General features: G+C 38.5%; 1 protein-coding gene and 1 pseudogene across 6 annotated transcripts in view; one reads left to right on the top strand and one right to left on the bottom strand.

The window, feature by feature from the left end:
* Nucleotides 1–17,977, top strand: part of LOC125247875 (NACHT, LRR and PYD domains-containing protein 12-like) — a 220,444-nt gene that overhangs the window by 11,712 nt on the left and 190,755 nt on the right. For 2 of the 6 annotated variants that reach the window (XM_048159405.1, XM_048159407.1), the window contains 6 exons: nt 2,147–2,320; nt 2,428–2,601; nt 2,709–2,882; nt 5,589–5,762; nt 5,846–5,892; nt 12,058–12,838. The exons of 1 other annotated variant lie outside the window; for it this stretch is intronic. In XM_048159405.1, coding sequence (XP_048015362.1) covers nt 2,147–2,320; nt 2,428–2,601; nt 2,709–2,882; nt 5,589–5,762; nt 5,846–5,892; nt 12,058–12,599 — 1,285 coding nt within the window. In that variant the 3' untranslated portion in view covers nt 12,600–12,838. Of the gene's footprint in view, nt 1–2,146; nt 2,321–2,427; nt 2,602–2,708; nt 2,883–5,588; nt 5,763–5,845; nt 5,893–11,532; nt 12,019–12,057; nt 12,839–17,977 lie in introns of those variants that run through there. 3 more of the 6 variants (XM_048159410.1, XM_048159408.1, XM_048159409.1) reach the window with 3 other exon arrangements.
* Nucleotides 14,075–17,977, bottom strand: part of LOC125247928 — a 35,831-nt pseudogene continuing 31,928 nt past the window's right edge.

Raw genomic sequence — 17,977 nt, forward strand, 5'->3', positions numbered from 1 at the left:
CTAATATTTATACATGCCATATATTTATAACGGAGAGCTGTGCACGCGCAAATGACGGGATTTTGGGCGTAAGAACCGTTGCTTCACCGCTACTACTGATTTGCCTTTTGTGTGTTTCTCATTGAACTAGAGACTTGTGCTTTGTGTGTTCAGTGTTAAACTGTCTTTATGTGGAAGTAGGCTACTGACAGCGTTTGCGTTTGCAGTGGTTGCGTGCTGCTTTTTCTGATGTTGCAGATTCAAAATTTCGAAAACATGCTTGTACATGCTTTTATTTTAGTGCAAGTTTATTAATAAACCAATAAATAAACCTCCAGTCTTTCACGTTCATCTCAGAGATGGAGTTTAATTGTGAGTGTGAAGTGTGGGCGGCACGACGGTGTTTTGTCTCGAGCGTCAGTTGAGCTTGTGTTGCCTTTAGAGTAGGTTATTATGAAATCCTGCTGACAGTGCTGTTTTCAGTCTTTTACAGTGAATCTGACACACATCTCATCAGTGCCTCATTGAAACACGTTTATTGTGTGTAATAATGTGTATTTTGCCCAATTAATTTCTATGCACTTGTGAGAAAACTATACTTTAAATATTAATGCAGTCACTCACAAACATAAATTAATTTCCACAGAGCTGTAAGTTCATAGATGATGATTAATAGTGAAATAAATAGTAAATGTTAATATAATTTTGGGACTTTTAAACAAGCACTTAAAAGAGCTTAAAGCTACAGTCCGTAAGTTTTGCCTCTTTGTCGCCATCTCTGTTTGAAACCTGCTATTGCAGTGATTAGTGGAATTACGTGGGTTGTGCTTCGGCACGGCTCCTCAGCGGATGAATCTAATGTTTTGAGGAGCAGCTGCAGCTATGTGTGGGGGGGCTGTCAGGAGTATTGGCAACACACCAGTGTGGATCTTCACTGTACATCGCAATTACTGATTCAACGTCTTATATGTGTCCAAAAATAAGACGTTTCACCAGAATATGTCATCTAAAGAAGTAACATGTCATCCACTTTTGTTCTGACAAACTCAAAAAAAGTTTTACAATAAATCGCTCTGCCAATGGTGCAAATCATTATACTTTGTTCTCAAATTGTTAATGTTAAAATCATCAGCTTTGCGTGACTGTGTATGTAGTTAGTATTATCATTATTCATAACTATGGATGAAGCGAGAACGTGTGCTACTGTAACCTTATTACCCAGTGAACAATTGAAATGTCTTCACCTGTCCAGCAGAAAAATAGCTTTATTACACGAGCCCGGTCACTTTCTCTTTTTTACTGGCTCTCTGCAGTCTGAAGTCTTTTACTTTTTACCACAGTTGTCAGTGATGATTGTGGTTTTGAACTTTCTGGATTTCAAGCCTCCATCCCAAGTTTAATCCATTCCAGCTGCTGTAAGAAGAGGCTACAAATGATGCGCTACAGGAGTATCCACCATATAGCCTACAAGCCAGGACTCCTTTCTGTTTACTGACATGACGTAATGACGCAAAGACAAACGTCAGCAAACTCGTATTTCCCATGAATTCCTGCCAGTTTCAATCAGATTATAAAACATTATTACAAGCTGACCGTTGTGAATCAAGCTAAGGTAAGGAGAGAGTTTTGAACAGTGATTGTTTATGGCTTCGCTCAATAATTCATTTTGGAACATTTTGGAACTTCAGTGTCTGTCAACATTTGTGGGCGGGGCCTGTGGCTAATGTGACGTCACACTGCCAGGGATCTGGAAACGCTTGTTCTGAGACACTGCTTATGATTTATGGGGATTAAAAAGGAGTGGGTGGATTTTTATCACTATAGGGTGGTTGTGTACACACACTGCCAACACACATTTATGTCCAAACACCATGAAAAAGTGAATTTTGCATAATAGGTCCCCTTTAAGAGCTCTTTTATTTTGTTAACGTAATTTTAAAGGATTTGATTTCCACATTCATGACTCAGTGTATTAATCTCTCTCTCTTCATCACTGTAAAGCTTAAACTACCGATCAAGCATTTATTCAACATGTCATCTTGAATGGTAAAAAATTGTATTATGATTCAGTGTTCAGATCATGTCATCCTGAGGGCAGAAACCTGGAAACCCACTGTACATGTCTTTATTGTTTTATTTATTTATTTTAATATTTCATCTCTTCCAGATTTTCTGGCTGTAATCTCTCAGATCAGCATTGTGAAATTGTGTCTTCAGCTCTACAATCCTCAAACTCTGTCCTGAGAGAGCTGGATCTGAGTAACAATGACCTACAGGACTCTGGTGTCAGCTTCATTTCTGATGGACTGAAGAGTCCAAACTGTCAGCTGCAGATCCTGAGGTATTTAAGAACATATTAGAGATCATTTACAGTCAGCCGATCACAGTGTTCATGTGTGTCTGTAGATGATCTGACTGTTGATGTGTGTTTGATCTGCTCTCTTTCAGACTTGCTCTCTGTAATCTCACTGCTCGGTGTTGTGACGGTTTGTCTTCAGCTCTACAATCCTCAAACTCTGTCCTGAGAGAGCTGGATCTGAGTAACAATGATCTACAGGACTCTGGTGTCAACTTCATTTCTGATGGACTGAAGAGTCCAAACTGTCAGCTGCAGATCCTGAGGTATTTAAGAACATATAATGGATAAAGTACAGTCAGATGGTCAAAATGTTAATGTATGTCTGTAGATGATCTGACTGTTGATGTGTGTTTGATCTGCTCTCTTTCAGATTTGCTCTCTGTAATCTCACTGCTCGGTGTTGTGACGGTTTGTCTTCAGCTCTACAATCCTCAAACTCTGTCCTGAGAGAGCTGGATCTGAGTAACAATGACCTACAGGACTCTGGTGTCAGCTTCATTTCTGATGGACTGAAGAGTCCAAACTGTCAGCTGCAGATCCTGAGGTATTTAAGAACATATAATGGATAAAGTACAGTCAGATGGTCAAAATGTTAATGTGTGTCTGTAGATGATCTGTGTGTGTGTGCGTGTGTGTGTGTGTGCGTGTGTGTGTGTGTGTGTGTGCGTGTGTGCGTGTGTGTGTGTGTGTCAGCAAATTGGGCAAAAGTCATGTACCCCCCTAGACTAGTAAACTACATTTTGTGACCTCTGTAATTATGAAACCCTGTGTATGGCCCTGCTTCTGTTTTATCTAATGAAATATGAGGTAAATGTGTATTTCTCCAAATGTGCGCACATTGGGACTAAACGTTTTATGCACTGTGATCAAAAATAAATAGGAGCAAACACGATTGAATGTAGAGGTTTGTGTCTCGTTAATCTATTTTAAAAAATCAACTACTGATTGATTTTTCATGATTTTGCATTCCTATTAGAAATTAAGAATTATTAGTGTCATTGTAAATAGTGGTGCAAATATCAAAGCTATCTAGTCTGTCTAATACTTCAAAACTCAAGGTTAAATCAGAATTTTTTTTTTTTTTTATTGTAAATTATTTAATTTGATTGGTAACAGCCCATAGTGTCTTATTCTAATTGAATTTATTGAACAAATTTAAGAATGTAAAGATGAATCATACCATTTACATCAGTGGTCTCAAACTGCCGGCCCGCTGGCCATTTACGGCCCGCCCTCCCCCTCTATCCGGCCCGCAACTGATCTCAAAAATAAAACATAATCCGGCCGGCTAAATTATTATTATTCTCTAGTTGCCACCGGTCTGATATGCAAAGAAAAAGTTCATTCTCCTTCTTTCCAATGCGTTTTCGCTCCAGTTGCGTCTGTCGTTGCTATGCAACCATGAGCCGCGCTCTCAACCGCGTCGCTTCTATTATGAATGCGCTTGCCTAAATTACAGTAAAAGCACTCGACATTTAGTCACAAGCGTCGATTTAAACCACCGAAACGCGTCTGATGCAGCCATTAAACGTTGCCGATGTTCAAACAGCATCTTGGACAAATGCGCTGCCAGGTGTCTGTCAAGAAACAGAAGAGTGTACAAATGTATTCAGGGTAGGTATTTGTTCAGTACAGTGTTGGTCAAAATTTTAATGTTATTTAAGCTAACATGAAGTAAGGGAAAATACTTCCACTAAATATTAAAAACTAATAATGTATGACAATGAGAGATTTTTATTTTTTGGCAAAATAAAGTTGATAGGCTATATATAGCTCCAGTTTTTTGTTTATTTCTGACCCCTCCACGCCACAAGTGTTGATGGTTTTGTTCCTAAATTACTATTTTTTTTTTTTTTTTTTTTTAAATCCATGCACCTTGTTGGATGTGAGAAGTTGCACCAGACTATTGCAATTAATAGTATATTAGTAGTATTATATTAGTATATTATATTATATTATATTATATTATATTATTAGTAATAGTGTTATATTACACTCTGTAACAATGAGAGAGACACTGCTATTTACATTCAGTATGATAAATAAAATATTTATAGTATAGGTTTAAATATATTTTAGTAGGCAAATTTGATGTAAATCAGAAATAATGCAAAGGAAAGTAAATTTTCTGAAATGTTGCGCCTTCTTGCGCTTGAACGTTACTATGGCCCTCCTATGAGGTGTCAATCACAGAAACGGCCCCCCGCCAATTTGAGTTTGAGACCCCTGATTTACATGAATCGTACAGGATTGGGTGGGGGGAAATTGTTCTTTGTAAAGGTAAAAAAAAAAAAAAATGCCCTCAGTGTAAATATCACAAATATGCACATTTATATATGTCAAAGCTGGAATATTCTGAAAGGATATTGCTTCAGAATACATTTATATTTACACCAAAAAAAAAAAAAAAATCCTGTTTTTTTTTTTTGTTTTTTTTCCAGACAAGCAACTGTTTTACTCTGTTTTACTACTGTTCTACTTGTGCTTGTCCTTCGGACAAATAATGACAAGGTTTAGTGTTGAGTCCTATATGTAGTTTTAATGGGCCACATTTCAGTCACCATTTCATATTGTCTGACAACAAAATAGAAAAATATATAGATGAAAGAATTTTATTGGGAATTTGGCTGTATTCAAATATGTTATGTGAGCACAAAGAGGTAGCAGCAGAGAAGCAAACAAACGTAAAGGGCTGACACTTGGCAGAATGCGAATGCAACTTAATGACATAATGAATATTCTGATTGCCGTATGACATCATCTATTGACATTTGACATTGACGAGATGATACATGGCATTGGCTAATTGATTGTTCTTGGTCCACTGGAACGCTCAGCTCCGGCTCGAAGGACCATATAAAAGACTCTTAGGACACTGCTGAATCACAGGGGGAGCATCACAATGGGGCGTCAGTAAAAACACCTTGAGGCAATATCCATTTTAAAGGTTTATTTTCACCAATGACAGTACATAATTCATTTCATGGGTGTATCAGACTGGTTTATTTGTACACAGAACCATGTGACAATTTCTGAGCAGCAAAGACAAGGAAAGGAAGTAAACCACTTTACTGAAGCAAGCCTTCTTAAAGGTCGCTAATTTAAGTCACAGCAGGCTGCAGCTGTTGAAAGTGGACAGGGCTTCAATGACATCAACAGTCTCAGGGATTTTCAACATGGTCCGCCTGTGTGTTTTTATATATGATCTGACTGTGTATCTGTAGATGATCTGTCTGGTGTGTGTCTGTAGGTTGTCTGGCTGTATGGTGACAGAGGAAGGCTGTGGTTATGTGTCTTCAGCTCTGAGATCAAACCCCTCACACCTGAGAGAGCTGGATCTGAGCTACAATCACCCAGGACAATCAGGAGTGCAGCTGCTCAACCACAAACTGGAGGATCCAAACTATAAACTGCAGATACTCAAGTATGTCAAACACTAATAATGACACACTGAACGTGTGTGTGAATGATGCAGATCTACGTTAATGTGTGTTTGTGTGTTTATAGTGTGGATCATGGAGGAGAGGTCATGATGACAGCAGGACTACGAAAGTGTAGGTCTACAAACACTCACACTCTCTCACTCACACACACACACACACACACACACACAAAATGAGATGGCGTCACACATGAGTGTGTAGGCGTCATCTCTGTCACTCCGTCACAGCATCAGGTGTGTCATGAATGATGGAGAGTCTGTGCAGTTGGAGTGCAGATGTGCTGCTGGAGGTGGCTGAACGTGTGGGACATGAGAATATTGTTTCTGAATCCTGAATGAACAAAGCAGTGGTGGTTTTTCTCAAGGATGAACAACTAGATGAACAATTAGCGACAAGTATTTGAAACATGTGCAGTCATTTAGGCAACAAGTATTTATGTTTTAAGCTCACAGACTCTTAATGTTAATTCTTAATTCCTACTGAGAGTGTAAAGAAAGGAAAGACAAGGAGTTGACTTTTGAGAATGAGTGAATGGTTGAAGGTAGGGCTGTAACAATTTCTCAATTAAATTTGAATACTCGATTATTAAAAAATCCTTGATTTCAATTTGCCTGTGTTGAGTAACCAGTAAAATACCGGAAGTGGCGCTTTCCACAGATTCCATGAAATGCATTATTAGACCGTTTTCTAAGGCTGCACAATATTAAACCTGTTTAAAAATCATAATAAAGCATAATGCTACTGGAATTTACAAAGGCTGTGAATTAATTAAATAAATGTATTTGCTGCAGGTTTAATATATATGCGCTGTAATTTACATGTGTGTAGGTTATCTATGTGCGTCTCAGAGCTTCACATGAACTGTTATCATTTCCATGAGTGGCACGTCTCAAACTCAAACTAAATCGCATTGTAAAGTGTAAAAACAATCGTCAGGCCACTAGTGCCCTCTGCAGGCATTTGTTATACTACATAAAGAACATTAGTTGTACATTTCAATACATTATGTATTTTAATAGTTTTGTTCAATAAAACCATACAATTAATTACTTTTGATACTTTACATGAATCAATTATTGTTATTGCTATTCTATATTTATTTTAAGTCATATGCGTAAGTGAGTGTGTTTTGTTGTGTAAGCACCTTTATCAGGGCTGCCAACTTTTGAGTTCAGCTTAGAGTGAGATTTTGGGGGGATGGGCTTATGGAGGGGCGTGGCTTGCTTTTGTACTGTTTTTTTATGATAAAGTTATGTAAAATAACTGCTCAGTGCTGCAAAACAAACAACTCTGCTAATGCTAACTTAATTCTGTATAAACTATTAGGGGTGTGACGAGACGGGCATCTCACGAGACGAGACTCGAGATTGAGTTCACAAGACGAGACAAGATGGCGAAATACACGACTCGAAAAAATATTCTGCAGGTGTATTTGAAATGTTTTAACTAATCATCCTGTAATGAATGTCATTTCAGTTCTACTTTCTGAGACTGAATTATCATATGCAGTAAAAGACAACAATACTCAAGTACTGTAAAAGGTTTTGCCACTAACTCAACTGACTGACTTCTCTTCTGTATGATTTCAGTCTCTTCAGACATTACTGTACATGATTTATGAGCTTCTACAACCTTTGACCTCCTAACTGAACTCCTTTCCACAAACTGATCATAAAAACAGTATAAATAAAAATGTTAACACTTTACAATAAGGTCTCATTTATTAACATTAATGTATTAACCAACATCAACTAACAATGAGCAATATCTTTGCTACAGTATTTATTAATCTTTGTTTATGTTAGTTAATAAAAATAGTCATTCATTGTTAGTTTATGATAGTTCACAGTGCATTAACTAATGTTAACAAATGAAACCTTACTGTTTGTGCTTAATAAGATTAAGAGAAAACTGTTATTCATTTTTATGGTAACACTTTATAATAAGTGCAGCCATAATTGCACTCTCTCAATATTCAAAGATCAAATAAGACCAAATTTTCTTTGATACAGAACTAAGAGATGGTTACAACTACACTGCCCAGCCTAAAATAGCTTTCATATTGAGAGATATCTGTATTCATCAGGGAGCCACTTTCAAATGCGGGGTATTGAAATCGCGTTTGAATGCGCGCTTGCGTTTACTTTCACTTTTGTGATCGCGCGTACTCTGTAAATATGGAGCGGCGGCGACCGTTATCCAACTGAATTAAATGTTTTTTTATTTAAATACAAAGCAAAACAACAGTGGAGACGTAATGTAAACGTAGCGGTGGCATATTCTTTCCTAATCGTCCTAACACTCTGTCATGGAAACATCACGAGACTACTTTTCGCCTCGACGAGAAATCTCGTCACACCCCTATAAACTATATAACAGCATATTAGGCCTATTAGTTACTAGCCTAAACTGGACGGAGGCACTGAGCGCCCTGTAACTCACTGACCTGCCTGCGTTCACAATTCACACGGTGCAGATGGGAGGGAGAACAGCTGACTACACAGTTTATGGGAATAAATTGTGTATTTCCCTCACAATTGTCACAAAAAACTCCCTGTACACTGTCTGTCTGGTCTCTCTGCGCGTTTCTTTGCGAGATCATGCGGCGCGATTTTTTTTCCTCACTGCTGCACGAGTCTGCGTGAGAATATGAGGGTGTGGCGTGAGAGCGTGAGAATTGGGTCAATTGCGTGAGTCTCACGCTGAATGCGTGAGAGTTGGCAGCCTTGCCTTTATTACCCCTTTTCCACCAAGGCAGTTTGAGTGCTGGTTCGGAGCCAGAGCCAAGTTTCAAATCAGTTCTATGTCTTTTGACACACAAAGCACCAGCTCCGAACCAGGAAAAGTGTTCGTGAGTAGCACCAAAACATTGCTGTCATGAACGCGCATGTTCTTCTTCGCAAATCATTCTTGTTGGTTATTGGCTGGAGCATGTTTATTATGTTTCGTGGTCCAGGCTAGACCAGTTTGTTTTTACTGCCGTTTTCGGAGCTTGTGGCGACTACAAAGACCGTGTTTTTTTACAGTGTGTTCAGGGGACAGGCAGCTAGCGGATAGTGAGGAGATGTTTGCTGTATGTGACAAAAAATGTTTTGGCCTAAAAACGAGTGACATCACTTAGAGCACCTTTAATTGCGCAGCAGTCAGATGTGCTGCTGCACGAGCCTGTAGAGGGCGCAACAGCGCCGCGTTTCCCGCGGTTAGATCAGCGCGTTACACTTCAAATGTGCGCATCTTCCACACAGGACAGCAGTCCTGACTGGATATCTTCCCAAATCGTCCCTCTCTTTCATTTACGTCTGGTTTTTATTCATTGACGAAAATTAGAGTAGATTTTAGTCATAGTTTTAGTCATTCAAAACGCATTTTTATTAAGTCATTGTCTCGTTTTCGTCTGTGAAAAAATGTTGTTGAAGAAAATTGACAAATTATTCGTCAACGAAATTAACACTGGAACAAACAAGTGTATTTTATGACGAAGATTGGATCAGTCACTCCGTCTGTACTTTAAATGATGTTTAAATGGTGTAATATTTATGAATTTTACTATGTACTTGCCCATTTCATTGTGTCTGCTGTGCTCTTGCCATGAGAGCCCGCCCACACTCTCCTCTGATTGGCTGTGGTTTTGATTGATTTCATCGCTTCTCATTGTCTAGTGTGGACAGTCAAATCGCTATATGAATATTATCGCATCGCGTCTGGTTAGGACACAGTGATACTCACAGTATGTAATATGTGTCTGATATGAATATAGTCTAATTATAATGGACAGGATTGTTATTGCAGCTTCCATAGACATCAGTGCATATTTTACAAACTCTAAATGTATTGTCATTAGTACTTATGTGCATTTAAATATCTGAAACCCTGAATTACTCGAGTAATCATTAAAATAATCGAACGATTACTCGATTACCAAAATAATGGTTAGCTACAGCTCTAGTTGAAGGAGATGCTGAAGTGCAGATCTCTGAAATAAACGATGTTGTGGGGATGGAGGGCCGGAGAAGCAGGGATTGTGTAGTGACAGAATCTGGAAGCACTGAAGATCAGAATAGAGTCAGGAAGGGAAATTCGTGTCTGCCTAGAGAAAAACTACTAAAATTAGGTGAGGATGAAATGAATGAGGATGAGGATGAGGATGGTGTTTATCTGATGGTTCAGATCTGTCAGATATTTCCCAGGTTGTGATGAGGTTTACTCTTTAGATGAGATCCATTATTTTTTGGATGAGACTTTAGGAAAGGTTGCTGACATGAGGAATTTCTCGAGAATCCTAATTTTCAGTTCTACATTGTCAAAGGAGGGTAGGAGAAGATAAATCGAGTATGTGAAAGAGGTTTAGATTAAAAACACACACAGTTGTTTGACTATATTACTGAGCTCATCTCATAGACTTTAATTGTTTTTCTATCAGGTTAATGATATATTTTATGCCCCAAACAAACATCACAGAAAAACACTAGATTTACAGAGAAACATGATTTGTCCAGTTTATGAGGCGTTTTTAACTAGTTATCAGTGCCGGTCACCACCAGGGGCTCATTTTCTCTCAAAGATGATTTAAGGAGCGTATCACTACATAATGTGAACATAACTGTGCATTCAGCTTTAGAGGAGTCATGTGGGAATATCTTTCTATTAATACATGAGATTTATATTTATTTAATGTTTTGGACATCATGCAGTGATGGTAATGACATGTCTTGACACGTGACTATTAATTCAAACACAATAAAAACGCCACACTCTCGTCCACACTAGAGTTTACAAGTGTTTTCAAAAGCTTCTCATTCACACTGAAACATCAGAAACGTTAAATTCACTTTACTGCACATGTGTGAAACAATAAAGCTCACTGAGATGATACAGACGATCAGACATAATAAAGTTTCACTCTATTCTTCTGGCAGGATCATTTTATTGATCAGAATATCTCAGCATTCACTGAAGCGTCCTGGTCGCTCTCAACATTATATGTTTGCTCTTAAACTCAACTGCGCTCATGTTTCGCCGCAGGACAGCGATTGTGAGTGAATTTTCTGTCATGTTTGCAGGACTGTGAAATGAAGAGTGAACAAAGTAACGTATCTTTAGCAACAGTGTGAAAGTGAACAGCTCATAACAGGCACAATACCGGCGTAAACACAGATATCTGTCGGTACAGTACGCGTCACATGACTAAACATGTGTCAGTGTCTCAAATAGCTCAGTTTTCACAGTCGCACTACAACACGAACACAGCTTTATCAAAATGATCCACTCATGAGAGCGTCTTCAGAAAGCTCAGTTTTCACAGGACAGAAACACCATCTCAGTGTGGACAGAAGGACAAAACAGAGAGAAAAAGATTAAAACATATTAGTGTGGATGAGACCTATGGCTTCAAATCAAAGATATCTGTCCAGAGCAGAAACATGACAAGAAGAATGGAGATTATTTTGTAATGGTTTCAATTCTTATCAGATTGTTTTTGTCCGTCCGTCGCTCTGCTTATGATCACAATGTCAATCATCACAGTTTCAGACTCAGTTCAATACGGCTGTAACTCCTGAAACTGTGTGATCTTAGCAGCATGAACAATAAAACTGTCACTCAGATTCTGAATGTGTTTGTTTATAATCAATGAATGTGATTTGACTTGAGTTCAGCCGCAGCACAAACTCACTGACTGAGTGAAAACTGCTGTTACGATCATCACATCTGTCTCTATCTCTTATTGCCATCATGTTCACACTGTTGTTATAGAGAAACCATTGGAGAGTGCAGAGCTCACGCTGAACAAACTCTGGAGGATTGAGCTGATTCTGACTAAACCGTTGTGTTCACATGATCAACAAACATGCCTGTGATTGGCTACGGTGATCAACACTGCAGAAACACACAGTAAATAGAAAGCGTCGAGGCTCTTCACACACAAACACACACAGGATCGTCTGTCAGCAGGAATGAGCCGAGCCGCTGCTGCAGAAAGCCTGCTATCATTACGCTTCACATTTAAGTGTCGCTTTGGTACTTTTGACAACACTAGTCTGCTCTGTTTCAGGCCTGACAGCTTTTTCACACAGTTGTGTTTAGGGCTCCAGAAGTCTAGGACCGGCACTGCTAGTGAGGTCTGAATCTCTAGTCTCTGTTCAACAGCTTTCACTGGATTAGTGAGGACATTTGTGAATCTGGAGGACATTCTGTCAAAGCTGTAAACACACACACACACACACACACACACACACATCTTCACTGTTGTTCTTGATGTTTCTCTCTTCTTGTGTTCAGATGCCTGTGATCTCACACTGGATCCAAACACAGCACACACTGAACTCGTTCTGTCTGATGGGAACAGGAAGGTGACGCGTGTGGAAGAGGATCAGCCGTATCCTGATCATCCAGAGAGATTTGATCATGATCCTCAGGTTCTGTGTAGAGAGAGACTGACTGGACGCTTTTACTGGGAGGCTGAATGGAGCGGAGATAGAGCTGTAATATCAGTGACATATGAAGGAATCAGCAGGAAAGGAGGGATTGATGACTGTGAGTTTGGATACAATGACAAATCCTGGAGTCTGTACTGCTCTGATGAAGGATTTACTGTCTATCACAATAATATCGACACTGATATACCTCCTGACCGTCTATCCTCTAATAGAGTAGGAGTGTATGTGGACGTGTCGGCCGGCTCTCTGTCCTTCTACAGCGTCTCTGACACACACACACTCACACACTTACACACACTCAACACCACATTCACTGAACCCCTCTGTGCTGGATTTGGTGTTGATTATCATTTCTCAGTGTCTCTGTGTGATATTAAAGGATAGAGAGACACTCTGTAAATCCTCTTTCTGATCTTCACACACACTCATCAAATCTCTCTTCATCACATTTGTATTCATTCATTTTTAATTCGTGTTTTTCATTGTTCATTGTAGAAGTTACACATCTAGATCAGACACACACTGTTCTGAATCTGGAATAAACAGAGTAATAAAGTTGCTTTAATATTCATGTTGTAAATTGTTCATCAGATTGAATAAAAGCACATTTGAGACTCATTTAATCCTGAACTGGTTTGTGAATGACTGATGTGAACTGATGACAGTATGAATGATCATGAATGTGATTCAGATCAGCAGAATGAAGAAATCCCGTCGTCTCCTGATAGTGTGCTTTATTTCTCTGTCTTCACTACAAACAATCGCTGCTGAACACCGTTGGTAATTCAGTCTTTCAGGAGCTTCAGAGCTTCAATCTGCTGCCTTGATCTCTAGAAAATCTCCATCAGCATCTCTTCTTCTGAAATGATGCTCTTTTATGCTTTATTAGGTCTCCATGAGCTTTATATGACAGGAGCAACACACCAGCCTCTGAGCCGCAGCTCTCGCTGAAATATCTCCAGAAATCAACATTCACTTTTCATCTGCTCACAAATATACATCAATATACAGTGGTGTGAAAAAGTGTTTGCCCCCTTCCTGATTTTTTATTTTTTTGCATGTTTGTCACACTTTAATATTTCAGATCATCAAACAAAGATAACACAAGTAAACACAACATGTATGGCGTTATTAAATTATCCTTTGCTCTCAAATATACAGTGCTCTCTTATGAACTGATTCTCCTCTCGCTCAGATATTGTGTGTGAACTCAAACTGTGTCCTGTGCACTCGTGAATCTCTCCATGCTCTTGCAGAAATTAATTTGCTTCTGGATTAAATGCTGAAAAACACTCAAAAGTTATTAACCAATCAGAAGAGATGACTGATCCATGAAAATGCTACAATGGAATCTTATTGGTTCAGAAATGAGTCATTTTCTGATCTTGTTTCAATAAAAGAGAAACTTGAATTCATGATCCCTTTAAAGGCTGAGGTTTATCATTATACACAACTTTTGTCAACTCATAGCCTAGAAAGTTGTTTCTAAACTCTTGTGTCTCCGTCTCCCTCACACCCTTAGGCTAACTCAGGGAAGAAACATTCAGCACAGACCCAGCAGAGTTTAGCTTTATTCAGCACATGCTTCTTTACCAGATTCTTAAATAGTTTTCAGCACTATATAGGCTGCAGTATCAAACATTCATTTACATTCATTTGAATAGGAAATATACACATGATACATTTAAAATGTCTGATTCTTCAAGCACAGCTGCAGCTGAATATGTTTTCATTTTTATTTGATACTTTTGTACAAAGACTTTCTAAATCCCTGACTGATGTAAATAAAGCTTTTTACATCAGTCAGTATATTTCAGTCATGCATGATCCATGTTGTATTTCTTCCAGATGGATGGAGGTTGTATACAAAAACATACAGGTCAGCCAATGTGGTTTCTTTTGGTAACAAATAAATACTTTGAGAAAATTGCACAGGTTGTTTTTGATTCAGACGAAGCTTTCCTCCATGTTGGAGCACAACAGGAACGAGTCCACCAGTCTGGGCTTGATCAGCTGTTGATGGTCAGCAGGTCCGATACTGTCCGGACATTCAGCCGCAAGCCTCCTCAAAGCAGCCTGTCAAACCATATACGTAATGATGAAAAGAAGTGTATTCAAGAGTGCTATTAGTTTTAAACTGAAAAATATGAAAGTATACTTTGTCTACTTTTTATGCACTTCTCAGAAATATACTTAAAACACACGAGTCTACTTGACTTATACTGACAGTAAGGTCTCGGTATATTTGGCCTGTATTTGTACTTATTTTGATCAAGATATGCTTAAAAGTATAATGAAGTATTCTAAGTGTACTTGGCTTGTAATTATAACCCAAAATTAATTAAAATCAGCATTTTCAAATCAATATTCGTCAAGGTTTTCCTGCTGTCTACTTTACTAACTTGAATCTGGCAATTCAGTATATAAAGAAAAACCTAAAAAAGGTAAAAATTAAAACTAAAAATGCTAAAACTTTACCAAAAAATAATTTCATAATGTCTAAATAGAAACCTAAATGCATACTGAAGAAATAAACTGGAAAAAAGGACCGAGGAGATCATTTCATATAGAGCCTAAAAGCCATCTAGTGGCAAGAGTCATGAAATACCATGTCATATTATGATTTTTCCACATGAGGTCAGCAGAGACACCCAATGTGAGATATTTTGAGCTGAATTAAAAGTGTTATGCATGAAATGGAGAGTTATTTTGAATTTAAGTTGAAAGAATGCGAAGAATGTGCTTATATTATATTTATTATATCATTTATTGATAAAATCTAGTAGTTTAAAGGTAAATAAAATAAAATAAAATAAAAAAACTTTTAGGGCTTGGGGTCATTTTGACCCGCGAGAGAATGAGGTTATAATTTGCAAGGAGAGGATGAAGGTTAAATACTTTTTCATATAGCTTTACAAACTGTAAAACTAGCAATAATTGTAAATATTTTGGGGATGCACTGAAATTTCAGCCGCTCAAAATGGCTTTTTCGTTGGTTGGCCAAAAGAGAAAAAAGGCCAAAAACTTGAGCTGATAACATAATCTGCCCCGTCCGTCAGTGCTCATGTTTCACTCTGGCTCAAGCGTCATCACTGCGCGGTCTGCTCAATATTCCTTTCTCAGCTCAAGTGTGGCTATTTTACTGGCTTATATTTTTTACAATACAGAATCCTTACAATTTATTGAATTTAATTAAAGAGTCTAATATTGACATAAAATTATACAAAAAAATCTAATTTAAAATAAGAAATAATTATTAAAACATAATTTTGTTTCAGTTTTAAACTATAAGTATGATGTCGTTCACTTAAAGAAAACACTCCACTATACGTGCAGTATAAAACTACTAAACTAGTGTACTTAGTGTACTTTTATATAGTAAAAATGTGCAAACTATTGTTGGAAATCTCAGAAGCATAGACCAGGAGACTTTGGGATCTCTTGAAGCAGAAGTTACTCTTTATTGAGAAACACACTGTGCGTCGCTGTGGTCATCCAAAGTCTAACTAAGGCAGTGACTTGGTAGTTCATATACATTCAAGGGGGAGGGATACATAGAGTAGAGGTGTGGACAATCTAAACAAAAGGATGCAAATGCAGTACAGGAATCAGATCATTGCCTACATTTCCCAGCCATGATCTAATCAGCATAACTGTGTCATTCAAATGCATAGGTGCTAATCCAATCAGTCTGGCAGTATCACCTATACCTTTACATTATCATAGAGACAAAAGCACTGCTGTATCTTGAGCTTGTCCTGCCAAATGGTCAGGATGTAGGATCCGCAGATCTTAAACAGATTCTTAAATTTGTAATTCCACAGTTCCCCCTTTGAGAGTTCTAATAACTCTCACATAATACAAATTTAAACCTTCTTAAATCCCTTCTATAACATATGTTTGTTAACATAAGTTCCATCTTCCAGTCATGCAACTTGTAACAGTTACAGGCACATACATTTTATTCTGTGTCGTGTCCAACATTTACATAAGTGTTGTTCTTTAACTTGAGTATACTGTTGACACACATATACAACGCAGGGTGGTAACATGTTGTATTAACTACATGATGACACAGAAAAACCATGTAGCATAAGCGTGGAAGTCCTAAAAGTCCATGGCGCCTGAATAGCTGTGGAGTCTGTTCCCGGGAGAGTCCATTTCCATGTTTGTCCCAAGATGATTATTTGTCGTCGTGCAACTCCAAGTTGCTCTGATGAGTCCGTCATCATGAAGGTTGTTCATGGATATCTGAGGTGATGCTTTACACCAGGTGCTGCTTGTGAGACGTCATGGCATATACACATACCTGCACACAAGAAAACAAAGAGACAGCAGACCAGCAGTATTCATGCATAGACTTTAGTACGTTAGACCTCTGATGATCGTATAGTTTTTCTGTCTAACTCTGATCATCATAAACTTCTAGTGATCGTATAGTGGTTTTGTTCTTCTTTTTCTTAACCTAGTCTTAATCAATTTGACACCTATAGACCAGTAAGGTGGGGATAAACTGAGAGAGGGGGAAACCTATGAGGAAGTCTTCACCACAGGGTTAACCCCCGAGGCCTTTTGCACTTCGGTTCTTCCCTGGGCTCCTCACTGGTCTGTGTGTCCTATTCTCTCCCTGTAGTTAATTTCCAAATTTAAGGTGCTACATCTCCATCTTCCATTGAAACATCAGTCATAGTAGACATCATAACCCATTGAGGGTGGATAAGTGAATGGAGTGTGCTGTAGCATAACATTTAAGGCTGTGAGTGTACTTAACCTGTGTCCCCAAATGGTGGAAGTGATAGTCAACTTTCTTTTGTTCAGAATGAGTCTTTCAGCTTTCTTGTAAATGACTGGGGAAATTAAGCACTCACAGCCCAAATGGTTAGCATGTCAGCAAGCTGCTGCTCCAAGAGTTTGGAGAAGAGGGGAGGGGCAGTTTCAATGTAGCAAGTAGACTGAGTAGGAGCTGAGTAAAGCTGTTCATTTCTTTAAATGTCTTTTTGTTTTTCCTACACTCTTTCATCCAATGTCCAGGTTTACCACAGTAATGACAAGTGCCTTCTCTCTTAGGACATTTACGTTTCTGTCGATTCTCTGTGTTGACCTTAAAGGATGCTGCTGCAATTTTTACTCTTGTCTTGACATCAGAGTCTCTTTCCCAAACAGCTAACCTATTAAAGTTGTTTTGCAGAGTTCCATTGGACCATGTGAGGTCTAAGAAAGGCAATGCATTTCTGTATTCTGATGAGAGCCCATCAAACCACATGCGGACCAGTGGTCCATTATCCTCTAACACCTTCTCTGGAGTGTCAGCTATTCCACTGTATGTTGCAGCTGACTGACAAAATCTTTCAGTGTACTCACTTACAGTTTCATCCTTCGTCTGTACACAACCAGTGATCTTTGACCAGTCTACCTTTGGTCCAACAAGGTTCTGTAACACTCTCAGAACTCCTTCTCTCAATTCACCTTTGCTGGAATGCTGAAACTCAGAATTATTTACAGCACTTTCAAAATCATTGAATTCTGACTCTTTCAGGATTTGTGACATTAGCTGGGTGACGTCAGCTAGGGACATATCATAGAGCTTCATTTTTCTGGACAACTCTGTCCTAAACTCAGAAAATTTTCTATGCACTGATGGCAAATTCTCAGCAATTCTTTCTATGTCTTCAGGACCTATAGCGGTACTGACTGCTTGTAACTGCAGTATGGGGGTTACAGATGGAACTGTGTCAACCCCTTTTGCCCTACTCTGAGCCTTT

The sequence above is a fragment of the Megalobrama amblycephala genome, linkage group LG15 (assembly GCF_018812025.1).
Source record: "Megalobrama amblycephala isolate DHTTF-2021 linkage group LG15, ASM1881202v1, whole genome shotgun sequence".
Taxonomy (NCBI): Eukaryota; Metazoa; Chordata; class Actinopteri; order Cypriniformes; family Xenocyprididae; genus Megalobrama; species Megalobrama amblycephala.